The sequence below is a fragment of the Ceratina calcarata genome, unplaced genomic scaffold (assembly GCF_001652005.2).
Source record: "Ceratina calcarata isolate Rehan_Ccalc_2016 unplaced genomic scaffold, ASM165200v1 scaffold180.2, whole genome shotgun sequence".
NCBI classification, from domain to species: domain Eukaryota; kingdom Metazoa; phylum Arthropoda; class Insecta; order Hymenoptera; family Apidae; genus Ceratina; species Ceratina calcarata.
Genome location: NW_017139431.1, coordinates 1,284,809 through 1,304,549, shown reverse-complemented (window position 1 = coordinate 1,304,549; position 19,741 = coordinate 1,284,809). Strand labels below are relative to the sequence as shown.

Sequence of the window (19,741 nt, the reverse complement as noted above, 5' to 3'; positions counted from 1 at the left end):
ATGTACGTATTAACGATTAAGGTATGTATGCGGGCGGAAAAGTAAGTATTGCGGAACGACTAAATTTCCTGTTTTCACGTTATGTATTTGCGGATCTTCGAATTGTACAGCAACTCGTTTACATACAACATATATAAGTGTCTTACTAGTAAATTATTTGTGTGATCTTAAAATAAGTATTCGTAATGAAGAGGAGTCCTGTGATAACGTTTGTTGCAGAACGAAGCGCTTACAAAAGAATAATCCTGAATGCTAGATGCAAGGAAAAAGCTATTCCTTTACTAAGAATGTCTCTGCATGGCAATTCAAATTGATTTAACAGGATTTGAATCAATTAAAATCTAAAATGTTCGTAAATTAATATAAGGTTGGTTCGTGTTAAACACAAGACATCGAAACGTAAAGTGTAACACTGAAATCTTGCGAATTAGAACGTAAACTGAGAGAAAATTCGTGTCTAATTAAACTTGCAAAAGATGTATTACTAACTCCTAATAGTGACAATGATTGATAATGAAAAGCCACTCGCGTACATCAAATGCTGCGACCAAATACTTCCCTTCATGAATGTACGACATAATAGAAGCTTCTCTTTCTATCTTAATGTATATGTTACATCGAAGTAAGAAAAATTCTACAATACGGGAATAAGTACTAAAGTCGAAAGGTGAATAAAATTTTTTTCGCTAACGAATAAAAAGAGGGGTCAACGTTCGTAGGTGTACGTGATGCGAACACGTTATTGCATCGACAAAAAGCACATTTGTGTGCATCATATCACGAATATTTACTACACATTCAATACGAACATGACAATCGAGTGAAACAGACGCAAAGATCTTGATCAATGGTACAATACAATCGTGTATGTATCATAAATTTTCTTTCGCATTTTTTGATAAAGGAGCAAAGAATAAGAAATTGTATTTCTCTCGATCGCCATATCTTTTCATTCACGACATACTATCTTCTTTACACTTTGTTTCAAGTGTACCGAATTCGTTCGATACAAGAATAGAGTAAGAAGTCAGTGTCTCACGTGACCCGATCGATGTTCAACGGTGAGGAAAATAACTATATCACAGATGAAGGAGAAGAATCGAGGGAACAGCAACGGCAACGGTCTACCAAACCTTTGCAGCAAGGGCTCTCTGCATTAAAACAGTCTTGCTTCGTTGCTTCATGCGTTCAATGAAGTACTCCTTGCCTTCCAGGTTATCGCCGGCAGGTCCAACCTCCTCATTCTAGTAACAAACGAGAGTTAGTTGGCTCCTAGGTCGCACATTTCTTGCACGTGTGGCTCATCATCATCATCATCACCATCATCATCCTCATTATCATCACTTATTCCTCATAATATCATCCGGATTATCATGATCGTCAGCACGAAGATAGGCTGTTCTCTCGCGAAAGCCTATACAGAAGAGACCTAACCAACCTTGTTAGCTGTGTCGCCCCCCTCGCCCTCTCCCCACCTCTCGTAGTCATCATCGTCTCTTTCTTCACCCTCACTCAAAGGTCCATCTTGTCTTTTACTAGGAGGGACGTTCGATCCTCCACCACTTTGTTGATGCTCTACCGCGTCATCTCCGCCTTCAAGCATTTTGTTGATCTTCTCTTTCGCCTCGTCGACCTTCCTCATTGGGTCGGGAGAGTAACTACGATCGCTGTATCTATCGCGCGAATTAGCACGGCGGTCTCTAAAGTCTCGTCTATCACGGAAATCGCGGAAGCCTTGCTTACCGTGGAAGAATCTACCGCCACGGTTTCCGCCACGCCCGCGCCCGCCACCGCGATTGTTAAAACCACCGCCCCGTCTATTGCCGAAACGATTGTTATGCTGATTATTATAGAATCGATTACGATTTTGGAAATTATTGCCACCGCCACGATGGTTAGGATTATTGAAACCTTGGAAACGTGGCTTATAATAAGTGCCGCGGTTATTGTACGGTCGGAACTGTCTCTTCCTATAGTAACTTCTATCTCCAGATCTGCTGCGACTACGACTTCTGCTGTAAGAACGGGAACGTGATCTAGAACGCGACCTGCTATAAGTGCCTGATGGAGATCGACTGTATTTTCTTTCGTAACTGCCCGATCTTCGGTTAGAGTATGATCGTGAACGGCTTCTGCGGGGTGAACGAGATCTTGAAGATCCCGAGCTGGAGGCACTGCGCGACCTACTGCGCGAACGTTTCGCTGGACGGTCTCTACTCATTCTCTTCGAAACGGCTCCACCTCTGCTAGACGATTCACGTTTCTTAGGCGTCTGTCTGTGCTGTCTCTCCGTTTCACTGTCAGAATCGGTCCTGGGTCCTTTGGCCTGACTTGGATTTTTCGTCGGCGGAGGTGGACGCGGTGGTTCTGGCGGATGGCCAGCTCCACTATTACCGCTCTGACCAATTGGTTGGAATTTCCCACCCAGGTTATTACTAGAACTGAACTTGGTAGGCGTCGCTTGCGGTGCAGATATCGAAGGATCCTTGTACGATTGGAATTTGTTTTGTGGCTGTGGCGTAGGATATTTTACCGGCGCTTGTTTCGGAATCGGTGGTTCTTTGGGCAATGGCGGCGGTGTAGGGGCAGTCATAGGCTGAGCAGCCGCTGCTCTCTTTTCCGCGAGTTCGCGTTGCATTTGCTTCCGTATATTCATGGATTTCTCCAATGCCGCACGTTGGAGCTTCTCTTCCAGTTCGTTATCATCATCTTCATCACTATCAACGTTAGCTTGCATCTTCTTGTTCTCCGGAGGAACGTCCTGCCATTTTTGTGGAATGACGTCCTTTTGCCTAAATAAGTAAAGAAATAGCCATGATTAAATATGCAGTGACTTCTTTAAGAATATTTTTAAATTGCTATTATTGAATGCTTTACCTAGCTGCTTGGGCAGCTTTCCATTTCGCATTTAATGCAGCCGTGTCGAGAGTAGGTAATTTGGGTTCAGGATGGATTAGCTGGGACTCCTGCTCAAATATGTCTGTGAGTGGCTTTCTTTGGATTTCTAAAAGAATAAAATTACACGAAATTAAATGACATACAATAGAGACGAATGCAGCACGTAATCTTTATGATAGCCTTGAATTTTACCTTTGCGCTGTTGTGCGGTCATGGGCACTCTAGCTTCCCGTTCGTGGTACGCCTTTGAAGCTTCATCCCTTTCTCTTTCCCTCTCTCTACGCAGCTCCTCCTCCCTTCGCGAGCTCTCAGCCAGTTTCTCCGCGTTGCTAAGAGGGGAAGCTATGTCATTAAACTGAGCTACATACCTAGTAAATATAAAAACATAAATAAAATATGATAGGTTAAAACCCGCGTTTCCATTCATGTATCCTCAAAACATTAGACGGAAGACGACATAAATACGGAAAATCGGCTAAGGAAACAAATTAGGTGCGGAACGGAAAATAATACCTGCGATGTTTTTTTATGAAACAATTGCATAAAAAACATTCCGTGAAAACAAATTAACGAAACGGAAACGAAAATGAATGATCACGGACTGGACGTAAAGGTTCAAACCTTTTCAGCACAGCAGTTTCTTTTTCAACTTTTGCATAATAAGCAGTAAGCTTTGACTCCAACTGTTCTAAATCCGGCAACGAAGACTTCTTGAGAGCCTCCAAATCCCGTTCAAGCTTGTCCTTGTTTTTACGTTTCTTACGCTCTTCTTTCTTCTTTTTCTTCCTACTCTTCTTATCCTCCTTTTCTTTCTCTTTCCCCTTCTTTTCCTTTTTCTTTTTCTTCTTCATTTTCTCACTTTCCGAATGTTTCTTTTCTTTCTCCCTCTCCCGCTTCCATCTAGCAGTTTCTTCCAGGAATTTCCTTACCTGTTAACATAAATAAACTAATGGTCACCACGTTTGTAACAAACGAAACTGAATTCAAAATGTGTGTAAAAATATGATTCTTACCTTATCTTCATAGTCAGAATCATCTTTCGTCTGTTCTAAAAATTTCCGTACTTTTATCTCGTAATCATCCATTTTATCCCGGCTGTTCGAACTATAGGATACTGGTGCAATTGCAGCAGCAGGTGGATTGTTGTATTGAGCCATACGCTTGCTAAGGGGTGAGAGCGAACCCCGATGATCTTTCTTGTGCTTTCGCTTACGACCTGGTGACCGAGACGCTGAACGCGAACTTGCAGACGATGACGTGCTACTGGTTTCGGAGCTAGAAGAACTTGAAGATCCACTTGATGACGAACTGGAACTTGAACTCCATCTCTGTCTCTTCTTCGAACGCGATTTTCTTTCCTTCTTGCGTTTCTTCTTTTCCTTTTTATTTTCGGCGACATCGTTCTCAGTCTCAAAACTCTTGAATGAATCCAATGGATTCAATGACGATGTCAGTGTCTTGGATTTAATATATTCAATTGAGTTTCTGGCCTCTTCATGGAATGGAACAATTGCCAGACAGTTCTCGTACGCTTTTTGGGCTTCTTCATACTTCTTCTCATCCTCGTAACTCCGGCCTAGAGCAACAAGAGTCTCAGCCATGTATTTACGAGCGTTCGTGTGAGTTTGGTTCAATTTCAATGCTGTCTCGAAGTCATCTATTGCTTTCTTAAAGCTGCCACTATTGGCATATCTGTAACAACCAAAATGTAAACATATAATGTACACATAATTCGAAACAATTTGCTTTGTACATCTGGCATGTAATCAAAGTGACTCACAGTGCTCCACGGGCTACTAATCCTTCAACGTTTCGAGGGTCTACGTTGAGTGCCTTATTAAGACACTGGAAAGCTTCCGTGTGACGACCAGCCTTAAAATGGTCTATGCCTTCAGCGACGCTTCGGAACGCCCACTTACTAGCTTGTGCCTGTCTTAATTCGGTTGCATATTCATTGGGTGGGAACCTTTCTCTGCAACAAAAACAAAAGAGAAACGATTTTAAAAACAATAAAAACTAAATCGCAACAAATCCACTCATCTCGTATAACAAAAAATACATTCTTTACGTATAAATGTAAGAAACTGATGCTTTACCTCAAACCGACCATATTGGAATGATTCTCCTGACCGAGACCCATCAAGTCGCAAAGATATTTAATGTTGTTCGGGTTGTTGAAGCCAGTACTATTCTCCAACATCGCTTCGTACGACTGCCCTTCGTTGTCCATTGCTTTCCTACACCACAAAGAGAAAGAATTAATTATTAAGATGAAAAAATCGTTTTGACCTTTGGCAAAAAGAGAATACCAAAGCTACTTTGTTAACGGTAAAACTAAAGACTTGATAATCATGGCGACCGAATATTTGCATGTCCTGAGCATATTCCCTGGCGATACATTTATTTAAATAGTTCATACTTTCCATCTAATTCTTTTCGACGTCTCATCGTCTTATTTATGTTCATGCATATTAACATGCATATCCTTCTTGTTCCTTATTCCTTTGCACATGTGACCATGCGGCAGCACCGTTCATTGGTTTGTTCAACTGTGTAGTATTCGTCTCTTCTCTTCGATCTTCATGAATTATTCAACGATGCGACACTAATGCCAAAGATGTATCAAACAACAACGCGTTCTTTTTTTCTTATTTACGAAAAGAGTTATCAGACACCTCGTGGTATTAGAGTCGATCAAAATCTACGTTTGTACCGTTAACAAGCAGCAGGGGTCCGAAACGGGGATTACATTGCAGAAAGTTCGGTAAGTTTCCTTTATTACCAGATCTTTTACGTATAAATTTACAATGGTACACAACCTCATTATTATGTAAACTCGTCTCTCACCTTTCTTGTACCGCTAAGACGTATATTTCTAGTATTTTGTATCATGTTTGTAATCAGAGGATTTCTCAACACAAAAGCACACAGCCTATCATCAATCGACGGTGGTTTGGTTTTTATAAGTTTGGTGCGATAAAATAAATTGCATAGCCCTAGGATAGGTTGGGAGCCACGCCTGAGTATATTTTATCTTCCAAGTGTTGACCAAAAAAATTTTTTTATATGTAGTAGTACTGTTGCCTGTTTTGCATTTTGTGGTGTCAATTCAAACATGACATCATTTTTTTTTAATATTTTTTATTTGTCAATTTAAGCTGTAAGTTTAAATTAGGCATTATTATGACAAGGCGCGATTCTTTTGAGGCTTAAAGGTAAAGGTTCGGGCGATTAAGATTTTAGTTATTTGGTCTCTGCTTTAACTTCGTTGGGAACCCTACGAAATTTTACTTGATTTGGTAATGTAATACGTACGAGAGGTAGATCGACACCGTGTTGACATATCATGTACTTAAGCTGGTTAGTAAATTGTGATAAAAATACTTGAGTAAAAAATATTTCAATGAATAACAATAAAAAAGTTACATAATCTTTATATATTTTACTTATTGCATTATTTATTTAAGAGACCAAACAACAGTAAATCATCATTATACCTACCGTCTGCAGCACTCACTCTGACCACCCAAGGCTCAACATCTCATACTGGAAATGCAACCTCAAAAGACATTGATGTCATTTGGCGCCATTGTTTGGCTGGTGCTTTGAGAGTAACATATCACAAACGTAGATAGAATATTGTGCGCAACAGAGCCATGTCAACCAAATCTCAAGGTCTGAATCATTTGTATCACATTATAAATTCATCATCATACTGACTATCAACTTTTTACGTTACTGAGAGTGTCTGGCACCTAAATTCATAAAAACGTGTAAGAGGAATCAAATCTAATTTACCTTGTTTTGTTAGTATCACAGTGCGTCTGTTAAATCTCAACTTTTTCTCTTTTGACCACCATATATCATTTACCTTACCTTATTTTTAACGAGAAATATAATGTAAACAGAACACTAAGGATGCAAATCTGATAAACTCTCACTTACTTATATAATTTACGAACAAAATAACTACACTGTCGATAGAAGATGCATTTCGACCACGATTGAGACTTGTATCGATCCTAATTCGAAACTACCGCTGACAGAAAATTTCCCCTGCTTTCTGTTAGTGCACAAGTGCTCTCAAAGGATATCGCAATAAGCAAATAATCAAGGACGATATATAATTGAAATACAAATTTTGAATTAAAAGTGCTACTGATGCATCGCAAGACACTTGTACCACTTGTATTGTGTATACAAAATCTCCTATAGTGATATGCATATCAGTTTACAGAGTTAGTGAAGCGTTATTATAGATACAAAAATATATACTTATCTAGATCTTTCGTAACTTACTTATAAGCTTCCGGGAGAGCATCAGAATGGATAAGTCCCATAGGTGGGTGCGGTGCTTGCCCTTCGCGGGGCGGTACGTTCATAACAGCAACGACTCGCTCAGCTTCAACGTTAACTTCACTGACTACGACGCAGATGAGGTCATTTGCCATGTAGCTTCTTGTTACACCTTTCTTGTCCACCGCCGGCACTGTGGCCGTGTTCAATATTAGAGCCTGTTCAACACACGAAATATTAAATCCAAATTCAAAACGACGTTAAGAACCAGTGTAAACAAAAGTCAATGTACCTTAACACTTAAATCCGTAACAACCCGAGGGCAATCACTGCAGTTGCAGAGCACCTTCAGAAGAAGCCCAGCAGCACTTTTACCCATCACTTGCGCGTAAATAACATCTCCAACGATCAAACTCTGAAACCAGGTAATTTATTGTAACTATATTTGCTAAGTGTTGAAGTGAATTAAAAGAGGAAGAAAGTAGATTCACCTCCAAAAAGTTACGAATACGTTGAGATTTCTCCATGGTGACAAAAGTGTCAAGGCCTGGCATTGTGGCATAAAATTCTGAAACAATATACAGATAATATATTCATTGTTCATAAAACTAACACGGAGTATTGGCCAAAGAAAATTCAGAAACAATTTAGGCGCGATTCTTTTGAGGCTTAAAGGTAAAGGTTCGGGCGATTAAGATTTTAGTTATTTGGTCTCTGCTTTAACTTCGTTGGGAACCCTACGAAATTTTACTTGATTTGGTAATGTAATACGTACGAGAGGTAGATCGACACCGTGTTGACATATCATGTACTTAAGCTGGTTAGTAAATTGTGATAAAAATACTTGAGTAAAAAATATTTCAATGAATAACAATAAAAAAGTTACATAATCTTTATATATTTTACTTATTGCATTATTTATTTAAGAGACCAAACAACAGTAAATCATCATTATACCTACCGTCTGCAGCACTCACTCTGACCACCCAAGGCTCAACATCTCATACTGGAAATGCAACCTCAAAAGACATTGATGTCATTTGGCGCCATTGTTTGGCTGGTGCTTTGAGAGTAACATATCACAAACGTAGATAGAATATTGTGCGCAACAGAGCCATGTCAACCAAATCTCAAGGTCTGAATCATTTGTATCACATTATAAATTCATCATCATACTGACTATCAACTTTTTACGTTACTGAGAGTGTCTGGCACCTAAATTCATAAAAACGTGTAAGAGGAATCAAATCTAATTTACCTTGTTTTGTTAGTATCACAGTGCGTCTGTTAAATCTCAACTTTTTCTCTTTTGACCACCATATATCATTTACCTTACCTTATTTTTAACGAGAAATATAATGTAAACAGAACACTAAGGATGCAAATCTGATAAACTCTCACTTACTTATATAATTTACGAACAAAATAACTACACTGTCGATAGAAGATGCATTTCGACCACGATTGAGACTTGTATCGATCCTAATTCGAAACTACCGCTGACAGAAAATTTCCCCTGCTTTCTGTTAGTGCACAAGTGCTCTCAAAGGATATCGCAATAAGCAAATAATCAAGGACGATATATAATTGAAATACAAATTTTGAATTAAAAGTGCTACTGATGCATCGCAAGACACTTGTACCACTTGTATTGTGTATACAAAATCTCCTATAGTGATATGCATATCAGTTTACAGAGTTAGTGAAGCGTTATTATAGATACAAAAATATATACTTATCTAGATCTTTCGTAACTTACTTATAAGCTTCCGGGAGAGCATCAGAATGGATAAGTCCCATAGGTGGGTGCGGTGCTTGCCCTTCGCGGGGCGGTACGTTCATAACAGCAACGACTCGCTCAGCTTCAACGTTAACTTCACTGACTACGACGCAGATGAGGTCATTTGCCATGTAGCTTCTTGTTACACCTTTCTTGTCCACCGCCGGCACTGTGGCCGTGTTCAATATTAGAGCCTGTTCAACACACGAAATATTAAATCCAAATTCAAAACGACGTTAAGAACCAGTGTAAACAAAAGTCAATGTACCTTAACACTTAAATCCGTAACAACCCGAGGGCAATCACTGCAGTTGCAGAGCACCTTCAGAAGAAGCCCAGCAGCACTTTTACCCATCACTTGCGCGTAAATAACATCTCCAACGATCAAACTCTGAAACCAGGTAATTTATTGTAACTATATTTGCTAAGTGTTGAAGTGAATTAAAAGAGGAAGAAAGTAGATTCACCTCCAAAAAGTTACGAATACGTTGAGATTTCTCCATGGTGACAAAAGTGTCAAGGCCTGGCATTGTGGCATAAAATTCTGAAACAATATACAGATAATATATTCATTGTTCATAAAACTAACACGGAGTATTGGCCAAAGAAAATTCAGAAACAATTTTGAGAGAAGACTAACGATTTTCAATAGTCTAGTTAGAACTTCTTAGGTCTTACTATACGGAGTAGAAATCTGGGGGTGGGAAGAGAGAGAGAGAGGAGAGAGAAACTGGAAAAAATACAAAAAAAGTATGTGAGGTGAACATTGGGCTTAGATTTCAATACACATGCATATACATCTACTTCCTCCATTTACGCGAGTCTCTTTACACGCGGTACTTTTTGTACGCGATCTGCATTTACGTAACTAGCGTTTTCTACAAGCCGATTGTGATTATTCAGCGATGTTTAAGCATGTCAGGGCTGTATGAGGAAAGGAAAAAAATACATTACGTTCCGCTAGTCATCATTTGTGTACTTTTATAAAGCATACAGACGCGAACGTTAGAATCAATCTTAAACAGTCGGGATTTGCAACGTTATAGTATTTTCCTTTCATTTGTACTGGCGGACTCTATCTACGCGATTTTCATTCACGTAAAACGTTGAAACAGATACGCCGCGTAAATGGAGACACAGGTGTATTATACTCGAAGAGACAAAATTAGAGAAAATCATAGTAAAAGCGGCAAAGAGGGCAGTTAAATACGAATTAAAAACAAGAACACATTTGGTAAATAAAATGATGGAAGAACGCTGGAAGGTAATCGATAGAAACGAACAAGAAACGGTTAAATCGAAATGGGAGGAGATAAGAGGCAGATATTACAATCAAAAAGAAGTAGATGGGAAAGAATTGCAACAGTGGGAATGAAGAAAAGATGAGTAAATATTGGAAGTATTCACAAAAGTACATGTGTCGCATATGTTTAAACGAGCCAAAAATGCTGAAACACATAGCGTATAACTTTGTAGGAGTAACGGTAAAGACAGAAATATCGATGAGAGAAATTTTTAGGAAAAAGAGCGAAGTGGATAGGAGATACATACCAACTAAGAAAGAATGCAACAGAAAAGAAGACCGATACGTAAACAACTATAGATATCAAATATTATAATATTATATAGAAACAATTATTGTATTTTATCTCCAAACATAATATCCATTTTAAGGCCGAAGATATCGAATAAACGATTACTATTACTTCTATATTCATTGCTCAAGATCGTGCAACACAAAGGAAATCATGTAAAGATTTTATAAGATCAACGTTTACCTTCATCTCCTAATTCCTGCTTAATAGGCTCAACTGTTTTGTCCAAATTTGATTTATCATAAAGTGCATCAGCCTTCTTTGCAAGAAACTGCTGCAGCTTTAGCCTTTTTCCTCTATCGCCAAAACTGTAAAAGGAGTAAGTAACTACTTCAATTTGTGAACTTTTAGAATAATTGGCTGACATACAAATATATATACAAGCACATACCTTAACGTTTTTTGACGTTGTTGGTAGATCTCAAAATTTGGCTCCTTGAGATTGAGCATGGCTAGCTCATTCTCATTGCGTTCTCCCTCCCAAACTTTCTGCAACTGTTGACCATGGTAGTTCAATGCTTGCGCCACAAGGCGTGCATCCATTGATTCCATATTCAGTACTGCAAGCAACCTAGTCCTGCAATACTATGAAAATCGGCGAATTCGTAATGTTTTCCTTTTTTGTCTTCAATATCCAAGATATTATCCAAATATAGCCGAAATTTTTAATAGCTGCCTCTGACCGACTGCCCGATAAGTGGCATGCAAAAAAGGACATCATCCAACAGCCAAGGACACATGTTTATAACTGATAAATCACTCTCCACGGTGATATCCAGAAAATTCTGGTATTTCAATCGTCTAAGGTTCAGTCGAATGCTATCGATAAGGACGTATCGGTCTCGCACTGTTTCATTTCAATCGCAATTCGTATATCTCCAAAAGGGAATGGTACTTTGCGCAAGAACGCGCTTAGACACAAAGCGAATTACCAAAAACCGTTTCCCTGAACAATTTACCTGCAGCCGTTGATATATTCCTCTGGCGGATTGTAAAAACGACGTAATAGAATAAATCTGTGGAATACTCTTTTACTCGGAGAAAAACGCTTGCATTGTAAGAAGAGCGCGTTATATTGATTTATCGATAACAAGATGGTCGTCGGGAAGCCGGATTGCGAAGGCTGATGGCGCCATAGCGCTCCAAATGGCCACCTCTTTTGCGATTCTCATCCACGCCCGTTTTTTCATGTGGGCATGTCAGACTGGCCAAAAAAGAACCCGGATTATTACTCACCGTTGCTCCTTTATTATCTTCTGACGACTTGTTAATGTGTTTTCCACCTATATCACGGCCCACTACGTAACATCATCGACGATTAAACAACTGCGTGCTTTTATTTCACCATACGCTGCACAAGTCACGACGAATGCGGCCGAACCGGAAACGATAAACTCAGCTCAGTTTACGCATGCGTATCTCCCCTTTTCCCCTTCCAATTTCATGATGAGATTTTATATATCATTTCCGGTTTAGCGGAACATACAAATATCCACGTTTCTCACGCACATCTGAACCACCGGAGATCGTACTAATCTGAGCTTTTTAAAAGAAATGTAAGTATACAGAGTGAGTTGTTTAGGGCAAGTCACCTGAGTAACTTCTACATTTTTTAATACAAAGAGAGATATATTTCAGACAATAGTTATTTGATTTTGTGATACATGGTGTACATAAGTTTTCTCCAGGTGGAGGTGCTTAGGAGATTTCAAGGTCAACTTCTAAATTTCTTTATATACCAAACGATGCAACTAGACATTCTTTATATAAAGTACTGATTTGAAGTTGACTTCAATCTCCTAAGCTTTTCCACCTGCAGAGAAGTTATGTACACCATGTACCTCGAAACCAAACAACTTTTATCTGAAACATTTCTCTCTATCTCAAAAGAAGTAGATGTTGAGTCAAGATTTAGTAAATAACAAAAACGATTTTTGTATTACATATTTTTATTGAAATATGTTTGAAATTTAGGTAGCATATGTATAGTAAATTTCAAACGAAACCCTATCATTTCTTAAAATTCTATAAGCAATCATACTTTGAAGTCTAAATAGGCTTTGATAGTTTGACATAGATACATTTCCATATTTTTGTCATGAAAATAAATATTGTATTCCTCCAATACTTTTAACGATTTAAATATTCGGATCATTCTTACTTATTTACCTATGTACACATTTTATTTCCCTCTTGTTTCAGGTTTATAAGAATATAAAAAATGTTACTAATTTATTTATTGTACTTTTTGAAGTTTATCTTTGCTATTTGTACCTACATTCCAGTAGTATAAAATTTGAGCAGCTATTATAGCATTTGCAAGAGTCGAACACATATACATTACTATCATTGTCATATCTCCTGTCTCCACAACAGAAGTAAATATTCTTGCTAGAGATCCAAAGAATAGCATAAAACCAGTCACTGCTGATAGTTGTCCAGTACTTCCATTTGCATAATTCGTATAGGCTTGTATTAACTAGAAAGAATATGAGATGTGACTTCTTCGATTCAGATAAGTTTCTATTTCTAAGCCATACCTTACTAATAAGAACAATGGGTATATTCATTGCTTGGCAAGCCCAAAGGACCTTCAGAGGAGTCAAGCCACTGACGACGGCAAGTAGAACTGATAAATAAGCGGTGAAGAATGCAGTTGCCTGAACTGTATTACCATTGAAATGCATAACTAATACAACAATTGTCAAAGTCTGCAGTCCAAGGAAAACTCCGTCGCCCCATGAGCTATAATTTTCATGAATTTATCAGCTATGATACATAAAATGTACATTTCTAATTATTGATTATTCAAATTATATTACCTGAATGGGAAATCACTGACGAAACTATAGGATACCATTGCAGTGATGGCAAATAAATCCAATAACACGCTGAACAAGCTGATACCCTCTGCACTTTTGTTTTTAATAATTTTTATAATCTGCGGTACTTTAACTAAAATAGGAAATCAGTTTGAAAAGTAATACACATGATGAAAGCGATATCATACACAGTTATTGAGTAAAGTATAAATAATTACTTGAAGGTAAGAGAGATAGTTAAGTAATTATGTAAAAGTTTCTAACCGAAAAGTGATCCACTGATAATGCCGAGGGCTAGAACTTTGCTCAAGGTTGCCTTGAAACATCCAACTGAAACATGTTCAAGATTTTCATGTTTTACCTGAAGAGGTGCATATCTTCTTCGCAAAAAATTCATTGTAAGTTTTATGAGAATTAATTTTAATTGTCACGAAGGAATAAGGACTTCGAATTTATCGTCGAAAAAAAAATTGAACATCATCGAGAAATCGCTATCAGTACTTTAAAAATCGACTGTACATACACACAATTCTTATTGAAACATCTTATTGCTTATGAAGTATAAAATAGTATCTGAAAAAAATATATCAGAGAGTGAAAAGCATTTAAATGTGTCAAAATCTATGAAATGATAGAGTGAAAAAATATTTCTATTTTTTTGAATGTGATTAAATGACTGTGGTACTATTGTAAGCATAATTTTTCATTTTGATAATTGATTGACAAGATTTAGGCAAATACATACCATGAAAAAAATTTAAGTCGTCGAAATATTCTTCGATACATTCTTCCGTAAAAAACCAATTCATTATTAATTGAGCCATGTTTATTACGCATACGTGTACTGCTTCGTGGAATCAGTGGAATACTGGAATATAAAGAATGAACTAATGCGAAGTAATTTTCATTTCCGTCGGTTCGACTCTTACATAGGTTAGTATATATTATACATAGGAAAACTTCGCCGATAAGAAATTATAACGATGACATTTTTTTTGTGTAGTTTTAACTAGATCACATTTACAATACTTTATAATTGGAATATAAATAGTTAATTGATTTATAAAACCTTATAGGTTACAAACTGAAATACAGTGTGGCGCCAGAGATGAAAAGGCTTTTCATCTCTGGTGGCGCGTGTGGCCGCTTAGCCGCTTCGCGCCACTGATCGAGTTGCAGGATCTACAGAGATCGCCTCTCTAGGTTCCTCTCTCCAAAAAGATCGTCGTTCTACGATTTGAATTCTGTCCAGATTTGTCTGGACTTGTCGAGACGCGCGAGATTCGTGATCTGAATAAGAAAGTTTGTTGTTTCTCCGCGTGTTGTATCACCACTATGAATTAGTGAGTTTCCTTATTATACGCAGAACTGTTTCCGTTCTCGGATTAATCGTCAATCAATGAACGATTGCTAATGTATATTCGGCAACGTGTTCGCGGCATAGGTGCCGGGCACTATGCAGCTGCGTGCTAATTGTAAGATTAGCGACCAACACTCATTACACCGCTACTACAGATTATTCCTCATGCCATCTAGAGTTAAGAACTATGAGTCTCAATTTCAATTTAAAAGAGAAATATGATCTTTCATTAACATTTTTTATTGAAAATTGTATAATCCTCAAACAATATGTCAAGAAAAAAGGATGGTATTGGAACGTTTAGATTTTAAGCTTGTTTCCGATAATACAGGGATGATATCCAAGGTACCGCTTTCCTCGACGCTCGGTTTCCTAAAGAACAGCTCTCTCAATAACGTACCTTCCATAGAAGGTTCCTCTAGGTCGCTTTTGCTCTTGATTCGTACATTTTGCGAGTGGCACGGAATGGACCCTCTATTGAATTCTTGCTGGCCACTACTATGAAAATCTTGTTAAATCAGTGAGCAATTTTAATATGTGATTTACTCAACTTAATCTATTTTTATCTTAGAGATTTACTTTCATCTCAAGAACTTTCTTATAACATTATCGCTTTCTAATGAAAGAGACGAAACGTTACTTTCGTCTATATGTATAATGATGATTAGCAATTAATCTGTTCTCACAATTTTTCTACCTACTAATTATAGTTCCTTACACTGTTATTTCCAATTTATCAGTTTGACTAGCTTGATGAACCATTTTCTCGTCGTCCTTCGTTCTGAGATGTTCTACTGCCCTTTGAAATTTACCTTCAAGGGTATCGTTTTCTGTCTGCATTTCAACTAAAGCGTTTTGTAACCGAGACTTCTCTTGTATTAAATCTCTAACGGTCTTCGTAAGTTCGAGGAATTGTTTTTCCTGTGCAGCTATCTGCCGTGTCAACAACTCCAGGATATGTGAAATTCGAGTCTTCAGATCGTTCGTCTCGGCTCGTGCCTGGTTCAACTAACAAAACACGAAACGCGGTATTAAACACAGTTTTCCTACTTGTTGTCGGTTTTTCCTCATTCAGTATCAATGACCAGCAAATTTACTAGGCAGGAAGGTAACCGTTCTCATTAAAAGTTAAACCGCGTTCCATACAGTTAGAGCTTGTAATTAAACGTGGCATAATTGTAGCAACTCCGTATATTGTTAGTTTAATGTTCACTTAAAGCTGTGCTAACGAATAATGAACCTGATGGATTGATGTTTCAATAACTTGAGTTGTAAAATAGGGATCACCTTTTGCCAAAGTTATCCTCAAGTACGTTATGTCGATATAACGACAGTAGTTGGAGAAAGTCGCGTGGCAAGGAGCCGTAATTACGATTCAAACTTAGCCGACTAACTGCAAAACACATTTGAAGCCCTAATTCATATAACATCTAACCCTTAGTTTTACGATCCCTTCATTTAAGATCTAAAGTTCTTATCAAATACTCATTACAAATGTGAATGGAAGCACATAGTTCAAATGAATCATAACTAAAAATCGCATTCATACAACATATTCATCGTAGTCGACGATTATTTCAATTCTGAATATGGTTTTTCGCTGATTCGTAATCTTCCCCTGAACAGAACGTTTACTTTTGCTTTCTTACATTTGCATAGAACTTAAAGTAGAAGTAGAAAGATCTAAGAAAAATAAAGTAGCATCCGAGGAGAATACGAGTAGCAAAGTTACTTGGAATTCTAACTGTTTCTTCTCGGTTTCACGAGAGTCCAAGGATTTCCGATACTGATTTCTCATGGCTTCCTTCTCAGATTCACTAACCGCTAACTTGGACTTGGCGTCGTGCGTTTCTTTAGTGCATCTGCATGAGAAACGGTAATCTATGCTTATATCGGCAAGACATAGCGTGGAATTATGCCAATTGCAACAACTTTGATAACGAGTGACAAAACTTTAAATGAAAACGATTTCAACCTCTAGTTGATTGAGAAAACATCGTTTCGTTTGAACTGCATTGTACGTATAAATGGTCGCACGTAAAATTCCAGTAAAGCGAAACGTTCGTTTAATCTACCCACATTAACTATATAACTTTCAATGGATATTTCATCTCCACGATCAAGAAAGTAATATCGACAGATACGTGTACTTGTATTATTTTAATGGGACTAAATATCTCACTGGCACGTCGATGTCGACGAGTAATTTCGACTAATACTTCTTCGGAATTAGCGAACACAATTGGTCCCTAGGGTTGGTTTAACTTGCGAACACACTTGACATGAATAATAGAGTTAAACTTTTACTAACAACCTGATATTATACTGATCACATCTCGTATTAAATTCTCCTACGTTGGAATGCAGTATTATCGTTGAAAGACCCACCAATATTATAAAATGAATTGCTCTCTTTAGTATAAAATCGATCAGATTATATAAGGGATGAGTTGGATGACACTCGAACGAGGTACGGAAGCGAGAAGTACGGAAGGTTGAATAATCATAATTTATTCTTTGAAACAATCTGAATTCCCGTTCACGTAATGCTCTCTGAATAAAATAAATTAAAAGGTACAACCGTCTTAATAGGATAGGATGATAAGTAGAGTAAGGATAAATGAAAAGCCGTCGCTCAGTTCAGTATTAATTACAAATGCATCGCGATACACGGTGGATGGTAGGGAAGAATTTACTTAATCAACTGCTTAACCAGCTGGGCTATCCTTCTTCTGTCAGCGGGACAGAGATCTTGAATATGGGGGAACGAGACCGCGTTCCCGTCCGCGTCCGCGGTTTCACCTTTGCATTTCCAGCAGAATTCCTCGCCGGCCTTCACCTCTTCGCTCTCTGTCGGGATCGTTTGTCTGCTCGAAGATTAAACAGTTACAACGTTTTCCTTTATTAACGAAAATAGAATAGGCGTCACGCGAGCCGGACCGATGCAACTATCAGAAGGGATTTCTGCTGGTTTCAGCTGATTGTGAGTTGGAGAATATTCTGTTCACTGATTCATGATGCAAGCGGCTGGACGAGCAACGTCCCCGCTGTGGAATTCAATTTTCCCACAGGATTACGTGTATTTCACGCAAGGCCATTGTTACTGTTAACGATTTAATTATGTCAGCAATATAATAGTTGTAAAATAATTTTCTTTTTAATTCATTTTTAAAGGTAGTATTAGAAAATATGGAACTTGCGAAATTTTTGTATGTACAAGGTGTAAAGAAATGTTTGGTCTTGGCAATCATAGGCGTATTCCATGTCTTCGGATCGGTGAAGGTCTGTAAAAAATTTAGCGCACAATTGTCATTGTCCAGTTCTTTTTTCTTTATTAAAAAGTGTTTGAAGCCTCAAGAAGGCTTATTTCCACTACATTAGTTCCTTATCCCATGACACGTAGAATATAATGCAAGGAAAGAAATTGTCAACCTTGAAATTTAAGGTCAAGGACAATTTTGCGATAACTATTTTTTACAGAACTACATCGGTCTGAAGATGTAGAATACGCCTATGACTGCCGAGATCAAACATTTCTTTACACACTCTACAATTACAGAGTAAAGTTAATGAATTTGTCATCGTATTTAATAAATTGAAGTTCAATCTGAAATCCAGGAATGAAACTACGATAAATGAACAATTTACTGTTCGCGCTAACTATGTGTCGATCACGCAACGTATCCTAACTTAATAACGAGTGTCACGTTTCAATCGAATTGTAACCTAATTACGTATTGGAAAACTGATACCAGTTCAATTCATGCACGGACCTTTGTCGTCTCGATGCATGCACTCGTTCTCCCGATAGATACGGAGGGTACGTTGATGGAGCTCGGCAAGTCTGCGCAGAAATTACGTGCTAAATCCGGATCCGTCGAATCACTGTTTCACGGACCGAACACCGTGAACCGTCGCACAATTGTACGAACAGAGCGACGAGAGAAACAATGAAACCATAGGAGGAATAAAAGGATCAAGATGGATACCTTTTGCTCCATCTTATATAGGAATTCATAAGCGTGCCGTCATCGTAGTCGTTTGAATACATTTCTGGTAGACATCGTTCCCTGGACGATCGTACTACCGGAAAGTGGTTACGACGCAGAAGGTCAGAAGTCAAGCGGCGACTTCCGAGCTCGATTCTCGTGACGAGCATACAACGCAACGTCGACAAATCCCCAGTGAGACGATTCGCTGCTGTCCGAAGAGCACTCGATTCTCAATGTGCCACCGTGTCCTGAAGTTGGATTTATATTGCGTTTTAAAAGTCGTTTTACCGTGAAGAGAAAAATAACATCGTCGGAGACTTTTATTAGCCGAGCTTAAATTATACCGTTGATAGAACAAGACGAAAATTCTAAGCTCCCTGCGAAACGGGATGTGAAGGACTTCGAGTTTATGCATTTTTTAGAAGTACTAATAAGCTCGATGAATGTGGAATTGAAATACGAGGAAAAGAAAGGGAACCAAAATGAAGAAACGTTGATTTTAGACTTTCTAAATGTACGAATTTTATTCACATAATCAATGTACTTCGGACATATTTACATTTGTCACAATTGCCCTGTCTGCAAAGTGCATCGATTCAATTCACAGATTGCTCATTTATTTCTCGTCATGTTCGATACCTGTACATTCGAAAAAAATATGTAATCAAAATAGGAATCACGATGTGAGATGCAACAGATGAAAGTAATGACTTTCTTTCTAACGAAACTTCGGAACTAAATTTCAGAATCTCTGTTCGTTAAGGATGTATTAGCTATACAGTCAATCCCAACAGTTTATACACTTTAGAAACACATTTTTTAAAAAGATATCAGACGTCGGAAGAACATTGCTAATAATAAAAAACAAAAAAAAATTTTCGATTTTTCCGAGATTTTTCCAAGGGGTACCCCTTCAATTTCTTCCAAATTTTCGTTTTTGGCCAATAACTCCCAAACCGTTGGACATACGGAAAAATTGCATAGGATCTTTCTTGTAG

The 19,741-nt window shown here is 38.0% G+C and overlaps 2 protein-coding genes across 7 annotated transcripts; both read right to left on the bottom strand.

Annotated features, from left to right (window-relative positions):
• Positions 1-64: 64 nt before the first annotated feature.
• On the bottom strand, positions 65-11,945 carry LOC108633039 (serine/arginine repetitive matrix protein 2). 4 transcript variants are annotated; one of them, XM_018037977.2, is made up of 14 exons: positions 11,806-11,945; positions 10,961-11,154; positions 10,753-10,877; positions 9,442-9,518; positions 9,243-9,365; positions 8,954-9,168; positions 4,995-5,135; positions 4,679-4,870; positions 3,912-4,590; positions 3,520-3,827; positions 3,091-3,266; positions 2,878-3,004; positions 1,439-2,792; positions 65-1,244 (listed from the first exon to the last, which is right to left on the bottom strand). In XM_018037977.2, the coding sequence occupies exons 2-14, from the start codon at positions 11,119-11,121 to the stop codon at positions 1,125-1,127; spliced, it is 3,798 nt and encodes a 1,265-aa protein (XP_017893466.1). In that variant the 5' UTR covers positions 11,122-11,154; positions 11,806-11,945; the 3' UTR covers positions 65-1,124. The 4 variants fall into 4 exon arrangements, with proteins under 4 accessions (XP_017893466.1, XP_026666689.1, XP_026666688.1 ...); XM_026810888.1 differs by having other exon boundaries at positions 65-2,792; positions 3,091-3,227; XM_026810887.1 differs by having other exon boundaries at positions 65-2,792; positions 10,961-11,146.
• Positions 11,946-12,786: 841 nt separating this feature from the next.
• Positions 12,787-14,821, bottom strand: LOC108633040 (mannose-P-dolichol utilization defect 1 protein). 3 transcript variants are annotated; one of them, XM_026810882.1, is made up of 6 exons: positions 14,321-14,821; positions 14,137-14,259; positions 13,656-13,721; positions 13,392-13,524; positions 13,110-13,314; positions 12,787-13,048 (listed from the first exon to the last, which is right to left on the bottom strand). In XM_026810882.1, the coding sequence occupies exons 2-6, from the start codon at positions 14,213-14,215 to the stop codon at positions 12,806-12,808; spliced, it is 726 nt and encodes a 241-aa protein (XP_026666683.1). In that variant the 5' UTR covers positions 14,216-14,259; positions 14,321-14,821; the 3' UTR covers positions 12,787-12,805. The 3 variants fall into 3 exon arrangements, with proteins under 3 accessions (XP_026666683.1, XP_026666684.1, XP_017893470.1); XM_026810883.1 differs by having other exon boundaries at positions 14,461-14,821; XM_018037981.2 differs by having other exon boundaries at positions 14,137-14,821.
• Positions 14,822-19,741: the final 4,920 nt, after the last annotated feature.